Below are 24,767 nucleotides of genomic sequence, written 5' to 3'. Positions count from 1 at the left end.
TACCTTTTGAGGTAGCAAGCAAAAAGTTCCCACTCCCCTTTTCACCACTGTCTACTAGATATGTAGCGCAAGGAGCACAAGAAGATTTTGTGCCACGAACTTATTGCTATGTTAACAAAATGTGAATCTCAGAATTTGCCAAGCTTTGATAAACTCTTGCTTCTCTTAAGTGGCAAGTACTACCCAGGACCTTGGTGTGTGACCTTCAACAAAATGCTTTGATTGAACCTATTCAAATTGGTTTCTCTAGATTTTTACAGACCCACCTCACCAAGTACACATTTATCACCTTGTTCAATGATTTCTTGCATTGATTTGTTTAATATTACCATGCTTTGTTTCATTTGAAATCTGTATATGCTCTTGATACACAATTTATTCATGCAGTAGCAGTCTAAACTTCACTATCACTGCACTCCCTAAGCTTTGGGAATTTCCACCCTCCTGAGATGATATAGTGTGGAATAACTGAGCTTTATTTTGTACCTTGAGATGGTATTCTGAGTGTGATGGTAACTAGCTTGCACTGTGGGACGATTAGCACAAAGTGTGATGTTGGGAAGAACCTGCTGTTCACATAGAAACAGAACTACTTTGGGCCCTCCCTCCAACGCGGGAGGAACTGTTGTAGACTGAAAACAAGTTCCCTAGAGAGACCGTTAAGGACCTTGCAAGGTCGTATCTCTTATTAACTTCAAGGCAACAGTATTGATAATACAACAATATAATCCAACTTATTTCGACTCTGGCGTGTTGGATTGATGTTTTCTGCCTGTGATATAGCAATAAACTCTAATTAACTGCAAAAAATTTACAGCAGGTCGTTATCTCATATCTACAACTGCCGGCTTCAAGCAAACTATTGTCTTTGCTTCCATTAGTCAGGTTGATCTTCTTCACGCAGTTCAGTCGGGAAGAATATATTCTATTCCCCCACACAGTGTTGCATGTTGGATGTGCATGTACGCCTGGTATAAGTTGTTGGATGCAATGTGCAGATTATCCAGAACCCTGGACCCAAAAAAAAAAGGGTTCTCAGCACTGCACGTATATGGTTGATGAGGATCGCAAACCTTGGGAACTTTTATGTGAAATCCGTGCAAGCAAGCACAGCTTCCGTCCAGGATTAGTACTCAGCTTAAATCAAAGCCAGCATCTGCATTTATAGCATATAGAAGCTTCTCTTTAAGGACCTCTTTCCTGAGACACAATGCAACAGCTTAGTGAGGGATAAGGAGTCCATGTGACCTTAAACAGCTCTAAAACGGTTAACACTATATTTCTATGCAACACAATCACAAATGAAATAGTTCTGCTGATGAAAAATTCAGTTGGGCAGTTGCAAGCTCCCTGGCTGCTCAGCGCTGAGCCCCCCCTCCTGCTTCCTCCCCCACCCACAACCAACCAACGCCCCCCACCCCCCCCCCTTCCTCAGCCTGCTGCCCAGCCTAGGTTTTGGGCTTACCCCTCCTTTACCCATTTGGCCCAAGAGTCGGAAAGTTTTTCTTAGTGTCCAAGTTGGCAGCCTTTTTCGCTTGAATTAGCATCATGGCTAATTATCCACCCACAGCTGGGCAAACCATTAATTTTACAGAAGTCAAGCTGGCGACCCTCTTCGCCGAGATTGAAAAAGACACCAAGATGACCCTCATTGCCAACAGCTTCGGGTCACATACGTCCCGTCTCCATGCCTGTGATTGGATACTTCCAGCATTGCCCTCCGACTTCGCACTCTACTTCAAAGATACGAGGTTTGGAAGTGGAAGAGGTTTCTTCCAAGTGGACTTCAATGCTAAGGAAGCGTCTGAGAGGTGTTGAAGGGCAGCCCATGCCCATTGGGCCCAAGGAAGATGTTCTTCCTACCATACACCAGTTATTTTAACCCTGTTGAAGAAGACTGAAACCGCTTTCCCTCCTCGCAGAGAGATGTTGCACAGCAAGAAGTTTGGGAGTGCATGCCCAGACTTCTCACAGATGATGTGTGTTCATTGGATGCCCCCTTCTCAAAGGATGAGTTGAGACATGCATTGCAAGCTCTTTCAAAAGGAAAATGCACAAGGGATGATGATCTCTCCCCATCCTTCTTTATACAGTTTTGGGACCACATTGAGATGAGATCATTGTTGCTTTACTGGAGATGTGGACAGGTACGAAGCCCCCATTCTCACGAAGAGCCTCATCCCATAGTAACATGGGACGGGGAACGGGAATGGGGAACGTAACGGGGGACGAGGACGGGGACGGGGATTCCTGGGAACCGGGACAAGGAACGGGGGACGGCAAGGGACGGCATACAAAATATGCAATTTTAAGCAAGCACTCATTTAAGAAACTTAACAATATTAAAACAAAGTCACTTTACACTTCCGAAGCATCAATATTAAGTCATACTAGCAAAAAAATGGGTGTTACAAAAAAGGAGATCGGGCACCCAGGGCCTAGTCGCCAAAGGCTAAAGCAAAAGACAAGGGCAAATGCCTAGGCCCTAACCACGTAAGTGGCATACAAAAAAGAGACTATCACTTGAGTAGTACATATGTCAAAAAGCCTCAAGGGGCATGTGAAGTGCTGGCCTCACGATCATGGGTCCCTGCAATGCCTGCAGGCTCCATAGAGATGTCCTCCACTTGCTCCTCCAACTCCTCATCATCTTGAGACATCTCCCACTCGGTAAATGCATAAACCTTTGCAGTTGCACTCTTGCAAAGCATTCGCAAGTTTGCACTCACAAAGACTAGATCATTTGCCCGTTCCACCCCAAGACGGTTCCTCTTCTTCGATGCAATGTGACTGTATGAGCTCCAAAGTTGCTCTAGGCAAGAGGAACTCACCGCCTGGCTGAGAATGCGGACGGCTAGATGCTGAAGCTCAGGTCCATCCGAACCAAAATCTTTCCACCACAAAGCAGCCCCAACTTTGAAGCGATCATCTTGTGCATCCATGTCTCCATAAGAGCCCTGAAAGCTCCTATACCTGGACAACTGGTCACGGATCTTCCGCCTAACATTTGGGTCAGGCACAAGTCGAGTCAAGACAAGTCTCCATAGCTTGCTCACCTCTGCATCACCCTGAAACTCAGGGTCCACCACATAGGCTGCTGCATGCAAAGGAGAGGAGTAGGAGTTCCACCTACGCACACAGGGGGCACCGATCTCCTCGTACCTGTCCTCATCTGGCTCCAAATCCCTCAGCTTCTCTATCATGCTGTCCATAGCCTCATATACCTTGCTGATGCATGGCTTCATACCATCCACAAGCCTCATCAAGTGGACAATAGGTTGAACCATAGCATCAATGCACTTCACTTTTTCCCAAAAATCAGGGCTCTCTGCTTTTTCCTTGCATAGAGCTCCTATCTCAGTGGAAGCCAATGGTGAAGAAGTGAACTCGTCACTAATGAACAACTGTCTCAATGCAAACCTTGTAGACATCAAGAAGTTGTAGGCAAACCTCGTATCTGAGTATTTAAGGAGCTGACGGCTAGATTTTTTGGAGAATTCATGGCGTAGGAACTGATGGTTTGTGACAAATGTCACTATTTGGCTGCCCACTTGGATGATAGGCCGGATCCATGGCAAGTCCCCAATATCCTTCAAGAGATTATTTAGGCAATGTGCCATGCAAAATGACACGGTGATGTTGGGGTACATGCTCTCAATGATCGCTCCGGCTACCCTGTTTGAAGCCTCCCCATCAGCAACAAAGCCCACAACTAGGTCTGGGCCAATGATCTCTATGCCACTAGCCCACTCTACTGCTAGCACATGAGCACTCTTCCCGGTCCCAGAAGCATCATGTGAGGCGATGAAGTACATCTCACCGCGGGAATATGCGACAAGGCCATGGATGGACCTCTTCCGCGTATCACTCCATCCATTGGCTATCACGGACACTCCATTCCTTGCCCATTGTCGCTTCGTGTTTTCTGTTGCTTGCTCCACAAGCCTCTTCTCCTTCTCTAGCAATGTGGTGCGCAAGAACTCCAATGATGGGGGCGTATAGTTTGGACCATACTCCACTATCTTCTTCACCATGACCTTGAAGTAGTCCGATCTACCCACAAAAAATGAATAATTTAATAACCGATCAACTTCAAAGTTCAAAGTTCAAGTAACTTGTAAGAGGAACATTGTAGAATGATAGATCTTAAGCTAGACATCTTAATTCTTGATTACCTGGCAGCATGGAAAGCAATGTGGTCATGAAAGAAGAAGCGGGCTATGGCCGTATCCACCTTTTCCTTCTTCTTGGAATCCCAACTACCCTCAAGAGTACATTGCCGACGTGAGTGTGGATGCGGTCGGCATGGAGAAGGATGGTGTTGGGGCCCGTTCTTGTGGGGCGGGTGATGCACCCGCGGGTGCCGATGAAGTGGATGCACATGGGGATGCTGATGTGGATGCTGAACCTTGGGATGGCCTCACTAGTGTTGCGGGATCCACGGCCACATGCGGCACTCTCCTCCTTGAAAGCAAGGCCTCATGTGCGGCAACACGTTCAAGAAGCCTCCTTCTCGTCTCCGGTGTGACCTAATCACAAAATCGGGTCTCATGACCGGGGCTCATGCAAGAGGTGAGCTCTCACTTTATCCGCCCCACCCGTTCGCCTATATGGACATAGCTTGAAGGACCATGGGCGAGAGCATCCTCTACTTCCAGGATGATCGGAGTTGACCTCTTACCACCAAGACCAACCTTCGGTCCTCCTTCCTCTATTCGTATTGGCGCCGCCGGAACGTGGTGCGGGGGATGGTCGCGATGAAGATGCCATGGAGGCAAGTGCCAAGGAGGCTTGAGCAATGGAGGTGAGTGTAGGAGAGAGATGTAGCAGAGGCTAAAGCAAGAGGAGGTGAGACCGTGAGTGTAGGAGAGAGATGTAGGAGAGGCTTGAGCCTTGAGCAATGGAATTATGGAGGTGAGAGTAGGAGAGAGATGTAGGAGAGACTAAAGCAAGAGGAGGTGAGACCGTGAGTGTAGGAGAGAGATGTGGGAGAGGCTTGTCACTTGAGCCTTGAGCAATGGAGGTGAGACTCGAGAGTAGGAGAGAGATGTAGGAGAGGCTTGCCAATGGACAGGTTAGAGCAAGAGGTGAGTGTAGGAGAGCAACAAGACTACAAGTGAACTTGAAATTACAACTTACCCAAGGTCCCAATGCCACTTGAGCCTTGAAAGTTGAGGGTTGAGGAGAGCTAGAGCCTTGCCGGGTTGCTCAATGCCCACTTGAGTCTCGAGCCTTGAAAGTTGAGGAGTGTTGAGCCAAATTGCCAATGAGCTTTCCACTTGTGCCTTGAAAGTTGAGGAGCGTTGAGGCTTGAGCTTGAGCCAGGAGCCTTGCAAGTTGCTTGAGCCTTGCTTGAGCCTTGCCAATGGGGGCTCTTCTTATAGCCATGGGCCAGGTGGGGAGGGCTGCTCAACGGCTAGGCACCCAACGGCTACAGGGCGCAACGGCACACTGCGCAACAGTCCGTTGACCGTCCCGTCCAGCTCCGTCCCACACGAATCGCCGTCCCCTTGTTGCAGCGTGGGCTCACACATCCCCTGGCCGTCCCTTGTCCGGTTCCGTTCCCGCGCGTTATGGGATGGCGTTCCCCCGTCCCAGGGGTCCGTCCCCCATGTCCCCTGTGACTATGGTCATCCACCTTATCCCAACAAAAGGTGGGGATACGACCAACATCAAGCAGTGCAGGCGCCCATCACTTTACTCGAATCTGCGTATAAATCTTAGCTAAGGCATTGAGTATGAGGTTACAATCGGTTCTTCAACGGATTATTGATGGGTTCCTCCAAGGAAGGAGTATAATATCTTCTCATTTTCGGAAGCTTTAGAGTGGGCTGAATCTAGCCAACAACCAAAAGGGTTCCTCCAAGGAAGGAGTATATTTGATAATATCTTCTCATTTTGGGAAGCTGTAGAGTGGGCTAAATCTAGCTAGCAACCCCTTGCCATCCTCTTGCTAGATTTAAAAAAGCATATGACAGAGTTGTTAGGAGAGTGAAAGAGTGGGAGCAATAGACACCTTCACCTGCATGTAGCACATATACACGATCGTACAACCAAACAAGAGAGAGAGAGAAATGAAATGATATGATATGATATATTAACGTCTCTAAAAGGCCATAGTGACCTATGAGACCAAAACTGAGAGTACATCTGAAGTTGGTGTCTCATCAAAGAGAACAACTAAATGAGACTAAAAAGTACAATAAATTGATTGTCCTAGAGTTATAAGAACAGAACTGTAAGACTCCGAGATGATACTGAGTAGAAAATACTGGAATATACTCAAAAATGTATATAAGGTAGATCCATGTATGCTGATCAGTTGAAGTGTTGCCCTCTCCTTAGATCAAGTATCTCCGCCATGGGGCTGTCTAGAATGGAGAGGTCGTAGAAGCGAGGTTGGCGCCTCCGATGCCGAGCAATAATGGCTCTGATCTGGCGATGGTGAGGATGCCGTGGTCGGGATCCTGGTGGGCGTGGCCGATGAGCACGACATAAGATAACTGCTCTATCAGTGGTGACTCCCTGGGAGCGTAGTCGGTGCCCTGATGGCCCAATGGAGGAGGTATCAGGAGGTGTGTGGGCTGGGTTGCTGGTGCTGGTGCCGAAGAAATCTGTCAGGGTCCTCTGTCTAGGTACATCATGGCTCCGCCTCCTGTCTGCCAAGAGGGTCTCTCTGTGTCTCCTGAGCTCAAGTAGAAACAATCCCAGCCATCTCTGATCCTCAAACTCCATGACCCTGCGTAACGGCCCAAAACCCTCTCGGAAGAGGCAGTGATATCTCCCTCGGATCTCATAATAGACTGTACATCGGCAAATGTAGTGTTCCTCTGTCTCTACCTCTTGGTAGCATAGCTGACAAATGCGGTCATCCACGATCTGATGCACATATCGCCCTGTCTCAATCCGCAGCTGGTGTGATGAGGTCCGGATCTGTCCAATGGCACAACGTATCCCATGTGATAGGTGTACATCCATGTACGCCGGACGGGTGATAAAATCATCCAGTGAGAGGTGTAGAAAATGGCTCTTGTAATAAGCCATTTTCGTGCCCAAGGGCTCAAGGGGGCTAGTCCATGTCCTCTCTGTGTCCACTCCGATGATATCCATCCTAATCACGCGGGTTTGCTCTGAGCGGGTGAGATCCAAAAATGGACAATCCAGACTGTGCTGAAAGGGTGGTAGTGCCTCTATCCGCAAACCATGTAGGTCAAACCATGATCTCATCTGAGCGTACCAACAATGAGTATCTTCATCCTCTCCCAACTGTATGGATGAGGTCAATGCCAATCGGGAGTACCTCTGCTGAGGGAGCTCCCATAGCCACTGTAAAAAGGTAACTGCCTGGAATAGGGCCTCGGTTACTACTAGTGGGGCACCCAACTCAACCCGAACAATCTCATGTGGTACTGATGATTTGCTCCAAATCATGTGGGCAATCATCATAATCAATGGTCTCTCCATTTGCCTCCATCCCTCATCTGTCCCTCCCTGAGATCTGTGATGTATACTGGGTCCCCAAATTGGAGCTCGGTACAGGAGGGTCGGTCTGACAAGCGTGTCAAATAGCCACAATTTGGTGCGTGGCTCCTGAAACTATGTGTGTGCACACTGCCTCTCAAGTGCCCCCAAGGCTGCATGCCCTCGAGCTAATCTAGCTGCTGATGCCTCCTTCAGGGAGCAACGCGATCCTGTGAAAGTAACTCCCAAGTAGACATGATGATGAGTGTCGGGCTGTGCTACCACCACCTCCTTGAGAGAGAGAGAGAGAGAGAGAGAGAGAGAGAGAGAGAGAGTTATATTAACGTCTACGGAAGACCCCGAGGACCTATGAGACCAAAAGTAATACAATGGTACCATGGATATACTGAGCCATGGAAAACTGAAAGAAAAAGTAAAATGAAAATATCTGACAATACATGTGATCAACAGATGATCCTGTGTAGAGTGAGATATGCTGTGATCAGCTAATGTCGATACCCGCCTCAGCCAGAACCAATCTGATGGTGGAGTGAATGTCAGGCCTCTGTGATGGGAGCGTGACATGTCGGCAAAGAACCCACAAATCCGTCTCTGTGTGGTGGAGGGTCCTGATGCTCTAGGTCGGGGACGTGTGGATCGCAAAATGGATTGAGCTCTCTCACTAAGAAGATGGTAGTGGAAGCTCAAACGTAAGAGTCGTGTGAGAGAATGTCACGACCCTAAGTTTTCCTTTGGACAGTATGCAGGTGTGCATGGGGACATGGTGGACAGTGTGAATGGCACCAGGTTGGGGCCAAGTGATTAAAGTCTCTTCACATAACCCAAGGGGACAAAGGGTTAGAAGGGACAAAGGTTTAAAAGCCTTAAAAAGTATAAAAGAACACTTTTTATAAAAGGATGGTGGCCCATAAGCTATTATGGGGGGGCCACGCGTGTGCTTTTCTGAAGAGGGACTGCCGGGCTGCAGCAGGCGCCTCTTAATTGGTGAAAAAGCATAGGGCTGGATGCACCTCTCTATTGGTGAATCCAGCACCTCTCTATTGGTGAAAAAGGAGAGGGCTGGATGCGACTCTCTTTTGGTGTAAAAGCAGAGGGCTGGATGAGCCTCTCTATTGGTGGAAAAACAAGGGGACTGCATACGCGCTTGGGCTCTCTTTCTCTCTCTCACTTGGAGAGGGGCGAGCACATGGCATGGCAGCTAGGCGCCTCTCTATTAGTGAAAAGGGGAGGGCTAAACAGCAGGTGTCGGGCTGCAGCAGAGAAGTGTGTGTGTTTTTCCTGGTCAGGCAAAGGCAGCCAGGAGGATGTACTTTCTCTCTCCCTCCCTCCCTCACTAGCTATGAAACACCCAGCAGCACTGGTGCTTTTTCTTGGGATGAGCTGGCTGGCTGACCTGCTGGAAACACAGGACTGTTCTATATCTCTCATGGAGGGCAGGCGTGTTTTTGCATAAGGCAGGGGGCTGGTTTCTCTGGACATACAGGCGGCCAGGGGCTGGTTCCTCATGAACATAGACAGCATGTTGATGGCGTTCAACTGATGGAACTTTCAGCTTCTCTTTGCTTTGGTTCGGGGACGTTTTGGAAAGGGTTTATGGATTGTTTCGTGGCAGTGCATGTGGCTACGAACATGAGCAATTCCGGGGTTGTTTTGAGACCCGTATAGGTATGTTCTGAGACTGTTTATGGGCTGTTTTGCTTGGCTGCAAGTACACTCTGTACATGGGTTATTGGCTGCAAGTACAAGGTCACCTGGTTATGTTTCTTGGCATGGGAGTGACGCAAGCTCTCATGGGTGCATACCCAATGCCCATGGAGCAGATTGCTTTCTTCCTACTTGGAAGGGACAGAGGAACCTGCAGTTTTGGGCATACCTATGTAACATAGTTGTAGGGCAGAAATACAGCCAGACATATTCAATAAGAGCTCTCTTTTGTTTCTGTGTTGTGTTGGCACTACATTTGAGTATGTGCCAAGAATGTTTTCACGTGGAAACAGGACATGGGTTTCATGGTGGGCCAGACCAGATGTTTCATGGGGAAACAGGCCACCCGATGTTTGCTGAAACAAGTCTTTGTTTCATGTGGAAACATGTATTTGGGTTTCTCCAGGAGATAGGTCACATGCAGGCAGCAGTCACATGAGTGGACACATGTTTGGTACAGCCTTGCTACTGATTGGACAGGGGACAGGGAATCCATGACCGAGATGGATAGTATCCTTGGAAGGTAGAGAGGGAGTGTACAGGTGTGTCTAATGTATGGTATGTTGTGCTATGATGCGAGTTCTCTTTTGGGAAAAGGTTGGGAGTCTTTGTTGTGATGCAGAAGCACTGGATGTGTCAGGGTGTGATGTTGTTCATAGGGTGAGAGGCTATGCATGGTTGTGGCAGCCCTAATCATGGGAGAAAGCTTTTGCATGCAAGACTCATGTGAAATAGTCTTTTGATGTGAACAATGGTTGGACTTGTTTGTGGATGCCGAGTGGACAAGAAACCATGATGCAGGGTCTTTACAGGCTTCACGAGTTCTACTATGACGGTTGAGTTTCCAGCCTTATTGTAATCAAAGCTCTCTTATAATCAATTAAGGAAATACCGCAAGGGACGCCACTACGTTTTGGGGCCAGTCGGTGTCCGTGTACTATTTGCAGGAGCACTCTAGCTCCCCCTGTTTGTTTTCCTCTTCTTGGTCCTCAAAGCTGTTGAAGTGTTTTGCGTGCAAGTTTGTTTTTGCTCCGCCCTTTGGTTTCGTCTAAAGACCGAGGCCGGTTTAAAAGGTTCCGTTGCTGGGACATCGTCGACTTTCTCAAGTAGGCGAGCCCGTGGTTACTCTGGTCGGGACAATCGCCAACTTTTGTAAGGGGGCGATGTCTTTGCCTAGACGAGGTGAAGAGTAAAAGCTAAGGGTGAAGCTCAGGAGAAAAGACACCAAGGACAAGAAGTAGTCGGCCAGGAACAAGAAGCAATTGAAGTGTTATGGTAGAAAACTTGGGTTAAAGGCTATGGCTTTCGACAGTTTGTCGTCGGTGGTATCTTCACGGAGGCTTCATGGGTTCGGAAGGCAACTTCTTTCTATGTTTAGCAGCGGTGATCTACTATGCTTCATTAGGGACTTGTGCTTACCACTTGGGTGAAGTGCAAGCAAGTTTTGGGTGCCTGAAGATGTATCAGATGAGGCTCAGACGGAAGTGGAGGGACTTGATGAGGTTCTTATTCCCGAGCAGATACTGGCACATAAGGCAAGAAAGGTACAAGGTAAAGTTTCCCGTCGCTATCTTGTGAAGTTCAAGAACTGTTCATCGATGGATACGAAGTGGATGGAGGAGGGTGACTTAGCAGATTCACCTCAGGTATTGCAGCTTTATCTTGATGCCTTTGAGTTGGAGCCGACTCTTGTTACGGCTCATTCAGGTTCAACGGAGCTGGGTCTGGAGCATTGCCTAATACTCAAGGGGGGTAGCACCTCTTCTCCCTTGTTACAGACAAGCTCAGTTGTCATCTAGGAGTCGCTTGGTGATATCTTTGTATTCACTCGAAGGTACTGATAGCTGACAGTACATCTGCTTATGGGACTTCTATGATATTATGTACTAGTCACATGAGATGGTACAGTTGGGAATGGTTCACAGTCGGCCGCAACATGAACTATAACTGCAACTATGGATAACTCTGTCCACGCTTATGGTTAACAGAGATGGTTTTTGCCTTTGGAACTAAGGTATGACTGAGGAAGATTGGGACATTGATCTTTGTCATATGGTTCTGGCTGTTCTTGACCACACGATCGGTCAATTGGATATTGAGATGATGCTATTTGTGGAGTTGGTCTCCTTTGGAATGGCATGGTTTGGTTGAGCTCAAAGTTTGCGGCAACCTAAGCTAACACTTCGAGACTCTATGGAGTACATAAGTCTTGTGAGCAATCCTAGAGTTGGTTTGGTTCATAGATATATGGATCGAACTCTATTTGTGCATGTATGCATACACTTTTTGAGGTATTATTGTATTCTGGTGATATTGGATCTTGGTACCCTTCAAAATACATAGGGAATACTCTGGATTGTGTCGTGTGAGGCATGTATGTTGGTATGATACATCAAGTACTTTATTATGTTCAAGGATGCACCACTGGTGTGGCTCCTGCGGGATGGCCATGAGTAGAGTGGGTAAAGCATCAAGAGGGACATATGTGGAAAGTACTTAGTGGATTTATTGTTTGGATGCATTGAGTGCTTTCATATGCTCATGTTGTACCACCAGTCATGAGTCCCACAGGATGTCCATGGGCGTAAAGCTTGCGAGCAGCCCTTAGACTGTTACTTTAGAGTAGGTAGAGCATCTTGAGGAGCATATTGTTTGCGAATGCATATGTGTGTCATATGTAGAATGATGCATGGTTTTGTTTTTGGCTAACACGGGTTACGTGTTTCCACTTCGTTTTAGACTTTTGCTGCAGGTTCTGAAGGAACAACCAAGAGTTGTTTCACTTTCAAGTGACAGTGTGGCCATATTGTGCAGGATGATTGTTTCATCACCCAAATGCATTTGAGGGCCATTGCTTTTGTCATATGGGGCGTCTTTGCTCATAAGATGCCTTACTATACCATTGCGTGCAATCGAGGACGCTTGCTATTTTTCAAGAGGGGGGTATGTCACGACCCTGTGTTTTTCTCTGAAAGCCTTAAAAATAAAAGAACACTTTTTATGAAAGGATGGTGGCCCATAAGCTATTATGGGGGGGCCACGCGTGTGCTTTTCTGAAGAGGGACTCGGGGGCTGCAGCAGGCGCCTCTTTATCGGTTAAAAAGCAGACGGCTCGATGCGCCTCTCTATTAGTGAAAACGCAGAGGGCTGGATGCGCCTCTCTTTTGGTGAAAATGCAAAGGGCTGGATGCACCTCTCTATTGGTGGAAAAACAAGGGGCTCTCTTTTTCTCTCACTTGGAGATGGGCGAGCAGATGGCATGGCAGCTAGGCGACTCTCTATTAGTGAAAAGGGGAGGGCTGAACAGCAGAAGTCGGGCTGCAGCAGAGAAGTGTGTGTGTTTCTCCTCGTCGGGCAAAGGCAGCCAGGAGGATGTACTTTCTCTCTCCCTCCCTTCCTTGCTATGAAATGCCCAACAGCACTGGTGCTTTTTCTTGGGATGACCTGGCTGGCTGGCCTGCTGGAAACGCAGGACTGTTCTATCTCTCTCATGGAGGGCAGGCATGATTTTGCATAAGGCAGGGGGCTGGTTTCTCTGGACATACAGGTGGCCAGGGGCTGGTTCCTCATGAACATAGACATCATGTCGATGACGTTCAACTGTTTTGGAAAGGGATTATGGATTGTTTCGTGGCAGTGCATGTGGCTACGAACATGAGAAATTCTGGGGTTGTTTTGAGACCCGTACAGGGATGTTCTGATACTATTTACTGGCTGTTTTGCTTGGTTGCAAGTACACTCTGTACATGGGTTATTGGCTGCAAGTACAAGGTCACCTGGTTATGTTTCTTGGCATGGGAGCGACGCAAGCTCTCATGGGTGCATACCCAATGCCCATGGAGCAGATTGCTTTCTTCCTGCTTGGAAGGGACAGAGGGACCTGCAGTTTTGGGCATACCTATGTAACATAATTGTGGGGCAAAAATACAGCCACACATATTCAGTAAGATCTCTCTCTTTTGTTTGTGTGTTGTGTTGGCACTACATTTGAGTATGTGCCAAGAATGTTTTCACGTGGAAATAGGACATGGGTTTCATGCTGGGCCAGCACACATGTTTCATGGGGAAACAGGTCACCTGATGTTTGCTGAAACAGGTCTTTGTTTCGTGTGGAAACATGTATTTGGGTTTCTCCAGGAGATAGGTCACATGCAGGCAACGGTCACAAGAGCGGACACATGTTTGGTACAACCTTGCTACTGATTGGATAGGGGACAGGGAATCCGTGACGGAGATGGATAGTACCCTTGCAAGGTAGAGAGGGAGTGTACAGGTGTGTCTACTGTATGGTATGTTGTGCTGTGATGCGAGTTCTCTTTTGGGAAAAAGTTGGGAGTCTTTGTTGTGATGCAGAAGCATTGGATGTGTCAGGAGTGATGTTGTTCATAGGGTGAGAGGCTATGGATGGTTGTGGTAGCCCTGATCATGGGAAAAACCTTCTGTATGCAGGACTCACGTGAAAGAGTCTTTTGATGTGAACAATGGTTGGACTTGTTTGTGGATGACGAGTGGACAAGAAGCCATGATGCAAGGTCTTTGCAGGCTTCACGAGTTCTACTATGACGGCTGAGTTTCCAGCCTTATTGTAATCAAAGCTCACTAAAGAAATACCGCAAGGGACGCCACTGCGTTTTGGGGCCAATCGATGTCCGTGTAATGTTTGCAGGAGCACTCTAGCTCCCCCTGTTTGTTTTCCTTTTCTTGGTCCTCAAAGGTGTTGAAGTGTTTTGTGTGCAAGTTTGTTTTTGCACCGCCCTTTGGTTACGTCTGAAGACCGAGACCGGTTTACAGAGAATCTCATAGCAACAAAAGTAAAGGTGCCCCCCTACATCTAAGAACCAAGGGATCCAAGTAAAATATGCCATGTATCACCATAAAGCATACAAGTGACTCTAAGGTATAAAAAGCCCAAATAATCTATGTGACAAGTGCCTAGGACTAATAAACTTCTAACTCCTACATACATGCCCACTACAAAATGTGTATCTCCTACAAATTGAAACAGGCCCTCGTAAGGGCTGTGGCATGGGTACTTAGCTTATCTTCATTTAAACAACAACTTCACGTGTAAAACCTTGAGAAAATTTGAAAATAAACAAAAGAGAGCAGAGAGAGAAGACACCACACTAGGGGTCGAAATAGCCTTGGGCCGACCCACACCTGCCCCCCCCCCCCCCCCCCCCCCTCCGAGTTATATTAGATAAAACTCCTTGAAGGAATCTTGAGTACAAGTTCCTAGAGCTAGAGAGCTCTCATCTTTTTACATGTCTCAACAATGAGAGAATAGCTGAATTTATAGTTCTCACCCAAAAGCACTTTAAAACTCACTTGTAGTCCAAAAAGCATCTTTTTTATAATAAAAGCTCTCCTCTTTTTATAATTTAAAAAGCTTTTATTTTTTGCTTTCCAAAAGCTAGTCGCAACAATCCAAGCCTGTAAGGTGACCCTACACTGCTATCTTGTCACATGTCAGTGCCATGTCACCATCGCCACATCATCAATGCCATGTCACCTTTTTTTCAAAACTTTCTATTTTCTTTTGCGCGTTGTGTTTTTACATATCAGCAACCTGTATTTAGATGCTTTGGTGACACAAACCCCCCTTAGTGGAAATGTACATGTACAGAGTAGATCAATCCCCAAATGGAATCACGCCCAAAGCTTTTCGGAAAGCTTCGAACTTCTCTCAAGGAAGCGCCTTGGTGAAGAGATCTGCCACGTCATGTGATGGACAATAGATGAGGCTAATGTCACCTGCATGAAGCCTCTCCCGCATAGTGTGATAATGCACCTCCATGTGCTTGGTCCATGCGTGAAAATTTGCATTTCTTGCAACAGCCATACCACTCTCACTATCTATAAGAAGGGGAGTAGCACCCTGCTAATGGCATGCATACAAGTCGTCAAGTAACCTCCTCAGCCATACTCAGCTTCACATGAAGAAGTCGCCACTGTAGGTTGCTTTTTGCTAAGCCATGATATGGAAGAATTTCCCAACAAAAAGCAAAAACCATTGGTCGAGTGTCGTGTATCGAAATGCCAGCCTCTTAAATTCTCCCCCCAGGCATAGAACAATCGATAAGTATGTTTGCCCTGAGGTATCTAAAGATACGCTCGACAACTTGCCAATGTTGTCCCCGAGCTATACATAAATTTGCTTAAAAGGGAAACACCATACGCAATGTCTAGTTGTATCATACTACACAAGTAGATGCGGCATCCCACAACTTGGCTATACATGGTAGCATCAAAACTGCTAAGCTTCATACCTATCTCAACCGGTGTGGCAATAGACTTGCAATCCTCCATGCAAAACCTTTTCAAAAGCCCACAAACATACTGTGATTGAGACATACCTATGCCACCATCCTACTGTATAAACTATATGCCCAAATAGAAATGTAAACGACCAAGCCTTCTCTAATTGAGCTTTAAAAGCTGTAATTTTCAGCTCAATGTTCCATGTCAAGATCATGTCATCCACATAAAGGATGCCTATCACAATGTCTGAACCATCTCTCTGCACATATAGAATACTCTTAGTAGGACTATTCTAGAATCCCTAGCTGGCAAATGTGAATGGATCTTCTCATACCAAGCTCGAGGAGCTTGTTTGAGACCATAGAATGCCTTCTTCAAAAGGCATACTTTGCTTTTATGGCCTGCAATCACAAAGCCAAGAGGAGGTTGTACATACACCTCTTCCATAAGATCCCCCATTCAGAAATGCAGTCTTCATGTCCAATTGATGCGGCAGTGGCTGTCCTAATGGTAGTCATCTTTGAAGTTGGGGCAAAGGTTTCATCATAGTCTATCCCTTTTTCTTGGGAGTAGCCTTTTCCAACCAACCTTGCTTTGTACCTCTCAATGGACCCATCTGGTTTGCGTTACCTTGTACACCCGCTTCATACCAATAACATTCTTGCCAGGAGGCAAGTTAACTAGATCCCAAGTGTTGTTTCTTTGTATGGAACTATATTCATCATGCATGGTTGACTCCCATTGCTCATTGCCATGAGCTTGCTCATACGAGGACAGTTCCTCTGAATCAAACATGCTACCCATGCAAGCATAATATATGTCGGGTCTGCTAGACTCACCCCTTCTTGCTGCCCTTGTCCTGCTCTCAAATAGAGCACCAAGCTTGCTCTCTTCAAGGGCACCGATCAGCTTGTATGGCTGTCTGTTCATCCCTTACAGCTTCATCAACACCTGTATGACCATAAGTCTCGTTAGTGGGCTGATTTCCAAGCTCATCCGGAGGTCTTTGTTGTCCCAAACCATGCTGTTCAGAAATTTCAAAATGTGGGAATGTTACTTGATGACAAAAGAAGTCATCCGGGTCATCAGAAACTTGCTTATGTGTAGAGGCAAGTGGCTGAACCAGATTTTCAGCAAATATGACATCCCTACTGGAAATAATTTTGAGGTCATAAAGTCTATAACTTTTACTGTCATGACTGTAACCCACAAACATACATTTCACAGCTTTATCATCCAGCTTGTCCTTTTCTCCCGGGGTACATGAGCATATGCCAAACTACCAAACACACGAAAGTAGTCAACTTTGGGCTTCCGCTCATGTCACGCCTCGAACGGTGTGATGGTCTTCAAGGCCTTCATGGGGCATCTGTTAATTACATGAGTTGCACATAAAATGCACCTCAAGCCAAAACTTGTGTGGCAACTCTTTACCTTTTAGCATGCATCTTGCCATTTCCATCAAAGATCTATTCTTTCTTTTTGCTACACCATTTTGTTGTGGTGTATATGGCACTATGAATTGATGCTTAATACATTTCCCCTGCAAATATGCCTTGAAAACATTTGACATGTATTCACCTCCTCTATCTATACGAAGTATAAGAATTTTACACCCCACAACATTTTCAACCATTGCCTTGAAGTGCTGAAAATGCAAGAACACCTCGGATTCTTCTTTCATCGGATATACCCATGTGAATATTGATAAGTCATATATGAATGTGACAAACTACATGTGTCCTCCCATGGATGGAGTCCTCATTGGACCACAAACATCGCTATAAATGAGCTCTAATTTACATTCAGCTCTCACCACACCATCTTGAGGGAAGGACTTTCGATGTATTTTGCCCAGAATGTAGCCCTCACATACATGATCTGTTGGTATCTCAACAGGTGGCATACATTCTATCACGTTATGCTTCTATAGAAGCATCGGACTCCCAAACTTTACATGCCCAAAACGTGCATGCCACGTTTTAACTCTTGCAAAGAGGGAGTATCATTTGCAACTGAATATGGATTGTGTGCCAGTGGAGACAATCTGAAACCCATTAGAAGCATAGTTACCACGGAACGTCGTTCCGCCTTCCTGGAACGCCGGAACGCCGTTCCGGGCGAAGGCATGTTCCCGGAACGTCGGGACGTTCCGCGGGGGGGGGGGGGGGGGTTAAGGTTTTGCTTGCAGAAATGTATGTTCATGTCTTGGGGGAGCAAATATTATGAAGCATATTTGGCTATCCGTATACAAAAAGTTACATTTTTTTGTGTCATATGCTGACATGTCATATGACGTGGCGTTCCGCGATGTTCCCGATCCGCTCCCGTTCTAGCATTCGACGTTCCTGGAACGTTCCCGTTCCGTGGTAACTATGATTAGAAGGGTCTTTGATGAGACACTTCTCACCTTTGAAACTCCACATGCAAGCCCTGCATAGCAATAGACGGCACTAACACTAAGTTCTTCTTTATGTCCGGCAAATAAAGCACATCCTTCATTTGACTTTGCTTGCCATTAGCAAGCCTATGCCTTTTACGCAGTATGAAGAGTGGTCTACACATGAGACACTCCTCCCATCGTCCACATCTTGCAAAAAGAGTTTAATACATCAAGTCTAAACGTGATATGTCTAGTAGCTCCCTACTTCCATGCCGGTGTGTAACCCACTACAGTGTCAAATTGCCGGAGACCAAAATGTGCTAAGGGCATAAGAGTCGCGAGTCAGGTTGTGAAAGCCAAAATGTTCCCAAGTGTAAATCCTAAGCACAACATATCATGTCCCTCATGGCATTTTCAAAGTCAAGTCACTTGTGCTAGCATAAAAGTCGAGTCAAGTTCCATATGTGGGATGTGCTTGCCAGTTGCAGTTGTTCAGTGCACCGCTTTGCTTGGTATAGCACCGCCTCAGCACCGCTCCGTTGCACTTGTACAGAGCGCCACCTTCACCTGTTTGCTGCTGATTCGCCACCCGCTTCATCACCTTTGCTACAAAATTTCACCTTGCTGGAACAACACTTCAGTCATAAGGTCGACCAGGATCTGATAACAAATGTTACCAAAGTTAAAGAGTGGAAGCAATGGAAACCTCCACCTGCAGATAGCACATATACAGAGTCGTAAAACCAAATAAGAGAGAAAAGATGGCACTGGAAGCTCACACGTAAGAGTCATGTCAGAGAATCTCATAGCAACAAAAGTGAAGGTGCCCCCCTACGTCTAAGGACCAAGGGGTTAAAGTCTACAAAAACCACAAAGCATACAAACACCCAAAATAAATTATGTGCCTAGTGCCTAGGACTAATAAACTTATAACTCCTACATACATATCCACTACAAAATGTGTATATCTCCTACAAGAGTGGATCGGGACTTCTTAGAAGGATGACAGCACATATGGGGTTTTCCAAGGACTCAATCAAAGGGGTTTCATGCATGTATAGGGAGGCCCATAGCACAGTTTTGGCCTCTTATCGGAGATGTGATGAGAGATTACAGATTTCCCGTTAGCGTGACAGGGATGCCCCCTAGCTTCCTTATTGTACCTCATAGTAGTGGAGGCTACAAGCTAGTGCATTCACGCTAGCCCAGGAGTCTCAGGCCTCATATTGCCTCTACGCACAGAGGAAGAGTTATTGGGCTCAGAGTTACCAGATGATACCCATGTATGTCTCTATGCGTTCCAGACAGCGTTGGAAATGTGTTGTTTGGCAGCACTAGCCACCATTAACTGGCACAAGTCAGTGGGATTTTGGACCACTAATTCTCAGCAGGTAGATTGGGGTTTGGATGTAGGGTTTCTTGGATTGAGAGAGGATGCACTACCAGATACCTTGGCTGCCACGTTGGCATTAACATCACCCCAGCACAACTGTTTGCGCTTGTGTTCATGAGCATTTAAAGAAAACTTCAGCATTGGAGTAGTAGGAAGCTTGATTTGGCATCTAGAGCCTTGATTAACCAAGTGTTGCTGGCCATTGCTTGGTTTATCACTTCTTGTTGGGTTTTTCATAGGAAATCAATTTGCCAATTACGTTGTCTCATTCGGAATTTTCTTTGACCAAGATTAGAGGGCCCTGTACACACCAAGGCTAGAGTTGCTTGGGAAACCATTATCCTACCCAAGCAAGACGGAGGATTGAACATCATAGACCCAGAGGTGTAGTGTAAGGCGTTGCTTAGTAATATGATTGTCAAAGGATTTCTTCCTGGCACTAAGCCACGGAAGGACTTTCTCATGCAGTAGGTTACAAGGTGTACTCCAGTTAGAGAAGGTGACTAGATATACAGCCCACACTTTATCTTTTTGGAGGCAGAACATCACCCTCCATCCTCCCCTTTGGTTAGATCCCTTCTAAATGCTTGGGATTGCATGAGGAGGTTCTTGGTTCACATACCTCCACGAACAAACAGCCCATTATGTGGTCACTTGATCTTGGATGAGTATGGTATACCTCTTGGGGCAACTATGCATTTTCAGTGGACGAGCTCGGAGACTCTTCCCCACAGTGCTGGATTGCAGCATCTGAGGAGCACTAGTCAGAGGATCGCAGATTGATGCTGCCATAATCAACCACTAGATCACTTGTGGTTGGGAGTCTTCTTAAGGACAGGTGTTCCTCTGCAGGTTATGGGCCTCCCCATGCAGGGGGAGGATGATGCACCGGTCTTTTTATCTATACAGAATGGATGGCATTTGGAAAGAGAAGATGTGCAGGATATCACCAAGGGCTCAGTGGTGCAAACTCCTTGAAGGCCACACACAGCTGCCACAAGTATCGCTTACAGCCACACCCATTGTTTTGGGGGCATTCATCACTCGACTCTTCAAACATAGAGAGGAGCTTGAGTCACATTACACCACACACTAGCTTGCTAGTTTTACCCTTCAAAGTAACATAAGGAGACTTCGTTTTTTTGGGCTTGTACTAGTTTGTTGGTCCCATGGGTCATATTTGGCCCCAATGGACGATAATACTTCTCTCTCTCCACGCTATGGAGTTTCAGCCCCCATAGCTGCTGCAGCCATTGCCTAACCCTAGGACCTGCTGGTCCTTCAGGTTTGAAATCTCCCTTTTGTACATTTTTTCATGCTTAATAGAAGTGTCTTCCACAACCCACCCACCCCCCCCCCCCCCCAACCCCAACCCCACCCAAAGCAACAAAAAAGAAACAGCTCTGAAAAAACCAAGCATTTCTATACCTTTTATATGGAGGAAGCTTGAGCAGATTCATACAAGTAGCTGAAGTAGGCAGGCGATCCAACATGTCATCAGACACCTCCTCTGGGGCAGCTCTATGTTGATGACCGCCCTCAAGTTGTATCAGGCACCAGTTTTTCCACCAACTTAGCTAAGCAAAGCTTAATAATGTTACAAATAGACACATACCGTTGGATACAGAATTGCGGTTCGAGGTATTTAAAGCCCAACAAGGGTCCACGAGAACAACCAGTAACAAACCTGCATCCACATTGCAACTGCACTTCTCAAACAGTCTTCATATGTAGCTTTATTTTCTGTTTCTTTACCTGCTTTTTAGTCTCGTAAGTGCTTCAAGAAAAAGCAACAATTTTTTGGCAAGTTTTTTATTGCGTTAAGATGACAGGCTTCAAAACTGAGACCTGCTGTTAAAGCAGGTCCAGTCACAATCACTCCGAATAGATCCTGCTGCCTAACCCATATAACTGTACTCTTATATGTACTTATGTACTCTGTGCAAAATGTGTAGATGTAAGTGCCTTAGTACCAGTGCCTCTGCCTTAGTCTCCACGCCTGCAAAAAACACCATAAACAAAAGCCGTGCCTGTGCCTGTGCATGTGTGTGGGACCATTTAGATAGTCAGATAAAGGAACTTACTTGAGAAACTTTTGTTGAAGATTTGAATCGAATGTTTTCATGATCTCCCAAAACATCTCAATGACAGGATGATTCTATCAAATTTAGGAATGCAATTAGATTGGGCAGCAACAAAGAAGTTGCATCCTCAGTATGTGCCCTTGTTCAACAACAGGTCTAAACAAGTTTGAGAACTAAACACCAACCTCACTATAGCCACCAGCATAGTGTGCATTCAACCGGAGGTCATCCACATTCAGACCCTCTAATGATCCTGAAATAAGGACCTGCAAAGTATACATCATACATGGATCATGGAATCCATACCACGCTTCCACATGTACACAACTGTACATTGCAACCATTGAATCCATCCAATCTGTACCTGCAGTTCATGTTCATTGAACATGTCTATCCACTTTGTTTGAATCAGCTGTTGAAATCCATGCAAAAAGTGGTAGCTTTGCTGGCGGATCTGGCAAACAAACCATTCAATTTTTGCATCTAAAAAGATACACCCAACCAAAACCTCGATAATGACAGCCTTAACCACAGATCTTATCTGAGCTAAGCCATAGAATATATCAGACCTGGCTATTGAGACGGTGATTAGCAACAAGGTGAATGTATCTGATCACGTTATCATTGGCCACCTGGATATCCTTCCCACCAGGGAGAAGCTCAATCTGGTCATGCTCACCATACTCATTATTCTCAATCACAAAATACAGACCCAGCTGTGTCAAATCCCCTTCATAACGCTGCAATTGAGGAGTGGGTCTTCAGTAGATGCTCCCTCCCTCCCTCCCTCCCTCCCTCCCTCTCTCTCTCTCTCTCTCTCTCTCTCTCTCTCCATCCATTAGATCAGTTCTGACAGTAGGTGCCAATAGTATCATCTTTATTTTTCTTTTTCATTTTCTGGTTTTTTATCCAGACATTGTATCAGATCCACCATGATGTAACTTTTTGGTCTCATAGGTCATTATGGCCTTTTGAAGACGTTAATATAACATTTCATCTCTCTCTCTCTCTCTCTCTCTCTCTCTCTCTCTCTCTCTCCATCCATCAGATCAGTTCTGACATGCTCCCATCACAGAGGCCTGACATTCCCTCCACAATCAGATCAGTTCTAGCCGATGCCAGTATCATCATTAGCGGATCTAGGCATATCTCACTCTACACATAATCATCTGCTCATTACACCTACATACACTAGTGTTAGATGTTGTCCTTTTGAGCTTTCCATCGCTTAGTATATCCACGGCATATCTCACTCTACGCATGATCATCTGCTGATTACACCTACATACACTAGTGTTAGATGTTTTCCTTTTCAGCTATCCATGGCTTAGTATATCCACAGCACTATTGTATCATTTTTGGTGCGGATCACACGTACCTCTTACTGTCACTGGCGAGCTCCACACCAGCACCCACACAGCCCACACAGGCATCGCATACAGCTTCTACTTCACCCATGACTTGGCAAACATATATGAGCATCATGTATATGACCGGCTACTCCAGATGGATCCCCTGTCACCTCTAGACACACTCACCACCCAGCTGTCATCTCTACTACATACGGCCGCCACCCGCAGATTCCCTCTTCATACACACATTGCACACACAGATAGATCTGGGAGCATGCCCCAGAATCGGTGGTATGATGATGAGTGCAGAGAGCTATATAGACACCTCCGTGCCCAGATAGCACTAGGGACCATTGCACAGAGACAGGCGAGCCGACAGATGAGGACCCTCACACGCCGTAAGAGGCGTGCATATGAGGAGGCACAATACTGGGATATATACCACCTACTCATGAGCAGAGATGCAACCACTGAAGGGAGAGAGATAGGGTTTCATGTGGGAGACACACACAGAGAAGAAGGGAGAGAGAGAGAGAGAGAGAGAGACATGTGGGGATAAGTCAACTCAAAGTATGAGTGTGTGACTCCCCTATCACACATGTATATTTGCTCTAGTACACATAGTGCACTTAGTACATTAAAAGTACTAAGTGTACTATGTACTATAAAACTTATGGGCTTGTACACACTACAAGGATGAGCATAATGCCTTTACCCCAACAACCTCCCACTTAAAGGCAAAGTGCCCTTAAATGAACGAAAAGAAAAATCAGCATGTACATGATAATATACAAGGCCATATCAAGGCTGAAACTGGCCTCATCCAATGCCCATCAAGTGTCTACAATGAGCAAACCGCTCCACATCCACATGCTTCGTCTTTGCATGAAAGACAGGGTTCTTTGCCAACTGGATGGCACTCTGACTGTCACAATGCAACAATGGAATATCCCCTGTATAACCCAAGTCAACCACTAACCGAGATAGCCATAATGCCTCCTTGCAAGCCTCTGTGGCTGCAATATACTCGGCCTCTGTAGTAGATAAGGCAGTGCACTTCTGCATCCTGGATATCCATGACACAGCACCTCATGTGAATGTAAACACATAACCGGTAGTAGACTTCGGTTATCTGGATGACCGGCATAATCCAAATCCGTGTAACCATGCACTAATGCATCCTGTTTGCCAAAGCATATGCACATATCCTGTGTGCCCTTCAAGTATCTCATGACACCTTTCACTGCTTCCCAATGCTTCTTGCCAGGGTTGGCCATGTATCTAGTAACCACTCCCACTGCAAATGCAATGTCCGGTCTCGTAGCAACCATGTCATACATGAGACTGCCACAAGCTGAAGCATACGGAACCTTGGCCATATCAGCCCTATCACTATCCGACTGTGGGCTGTCCATAGCACTGAGTTTCACATATGGAGGCAAAGGAGTACTAGTCTTCTTCCCCCCTTCCATATTGAACCTCTGCAAAACTTTGCCAATGTATTCCTTCTGAGACAAATACAACACATGCTGATTTCTGTCCCGAAGTATCCGCATACCCAAAATGTGATTTGCATCACCCAAATCCTTCATATCAAAGGTCTGATGCAGCCTCTGCTTTAAGGCATCCATCTCTTTACGAGATTTCCCGGCAATCAACATATCATCAACATACAAGATGAGGATCAATAGACTGCCATCCAAAGCTTTCTTGGTGTATAAGCAGTGATCTATGTCACTCCTCCTGAAATCCTGGGATTTCATGAATGTATCAAATTTATGATACCATTCCCTTGGTGCCTGTTTGAGCCCATAAAGACTCTTTTTCAGCTTGCATAAAAGCTTCTCCTTTCCATTCACTGCATAACCCTCTGGCTGTTGCATATATATCTCCTCATGGAGATCACCGTGAAGAAAAGCAGTCTTCACATCCATTTGAATCAAATCTAGATCATCATGAGCAACCAAAGCTAATACAGCTCCAAGTGTGGTCATTTTGACCACTGGAGACAAGATCTCATCAAAGTCCACACCATATTCCTGCTTGAAGCCCTTAGCCACTCACCTAGCTTTGTATCTTGGCTTTGCATCAGGTGCAACTTTGAGCTT

At 46.1% G+C, this 24,767-nt stretch overlaps 1 protein-coding gene across 2 annotated transcripts in view; it reads right to left on the bottom strand.

The window, feature by feature from the left end:
* Positions 1 to 654: 654 nt before the first annotated feature.
* Positions 655 to 24,767, bottom strand: part of LOC147629928 (E3 ubiquitin-protein ligase UPL6-like) — a 124,561-nt gene continuing 100,448 nt past the window's right edge. For both annotated transcript variants that reach the window (XM_086811458.1, XM_086811459.1), the window contains exons 20-26: positions 21,877 to 22,047; positions 21,672 to 21,761; positions 21,493 to 21,573; positions 21,308 to 21,381; positions 20,839 to 20,910; positions 20,652 to 20,744; positions 655 to 1,200 (exon numbers count right to left, since the gene is read on the bottom strand). In XM_086811458.1, coding sequence (XP_086667584.1) covers positions 1,134 to 1,200; positions 20,652 to 20,744; positions 20,839 to 20,910; positions 21,308 to 21,381; positions 21,493 to 21,573; positions 21,672 to 21,761; positions 21,877 to 22,047 — 648 coding nt within the window. In that variant the 3' untranslated portion in view covers positions 655 to 1,133. The remainder of the gene's footprint in view (positions 1,201 to 20,651; positions 20,745 to 20,838; positions 20,911 to 21,307; positions 21,382 to 21,492; positions 21,574 to 21,671; positions 21,762 to 21,876; positions 22,048 to 24,767) is intronic.

Source organism: Cibotium barometz, chromosome 17 (assembly GCF_041138505.1).
Source record: "Cibotium barometz isolate CiBa-2024 chromosome 17, ASM4113850v1, whole genome shotgun sequence".
Classification (NCBI taxonomy): domain Eukaryota; kingdom Viridiplantae; phylum Streptophyta; class Polypodiopsida; order Cyatheales; family Cibotiaceae; genus Cibotium; species Cibotium barometz.
Note: the sequence above shows the minus strand (reverse complement) of the source record. Positions and strands in the feature narration are given on the sequence as shown.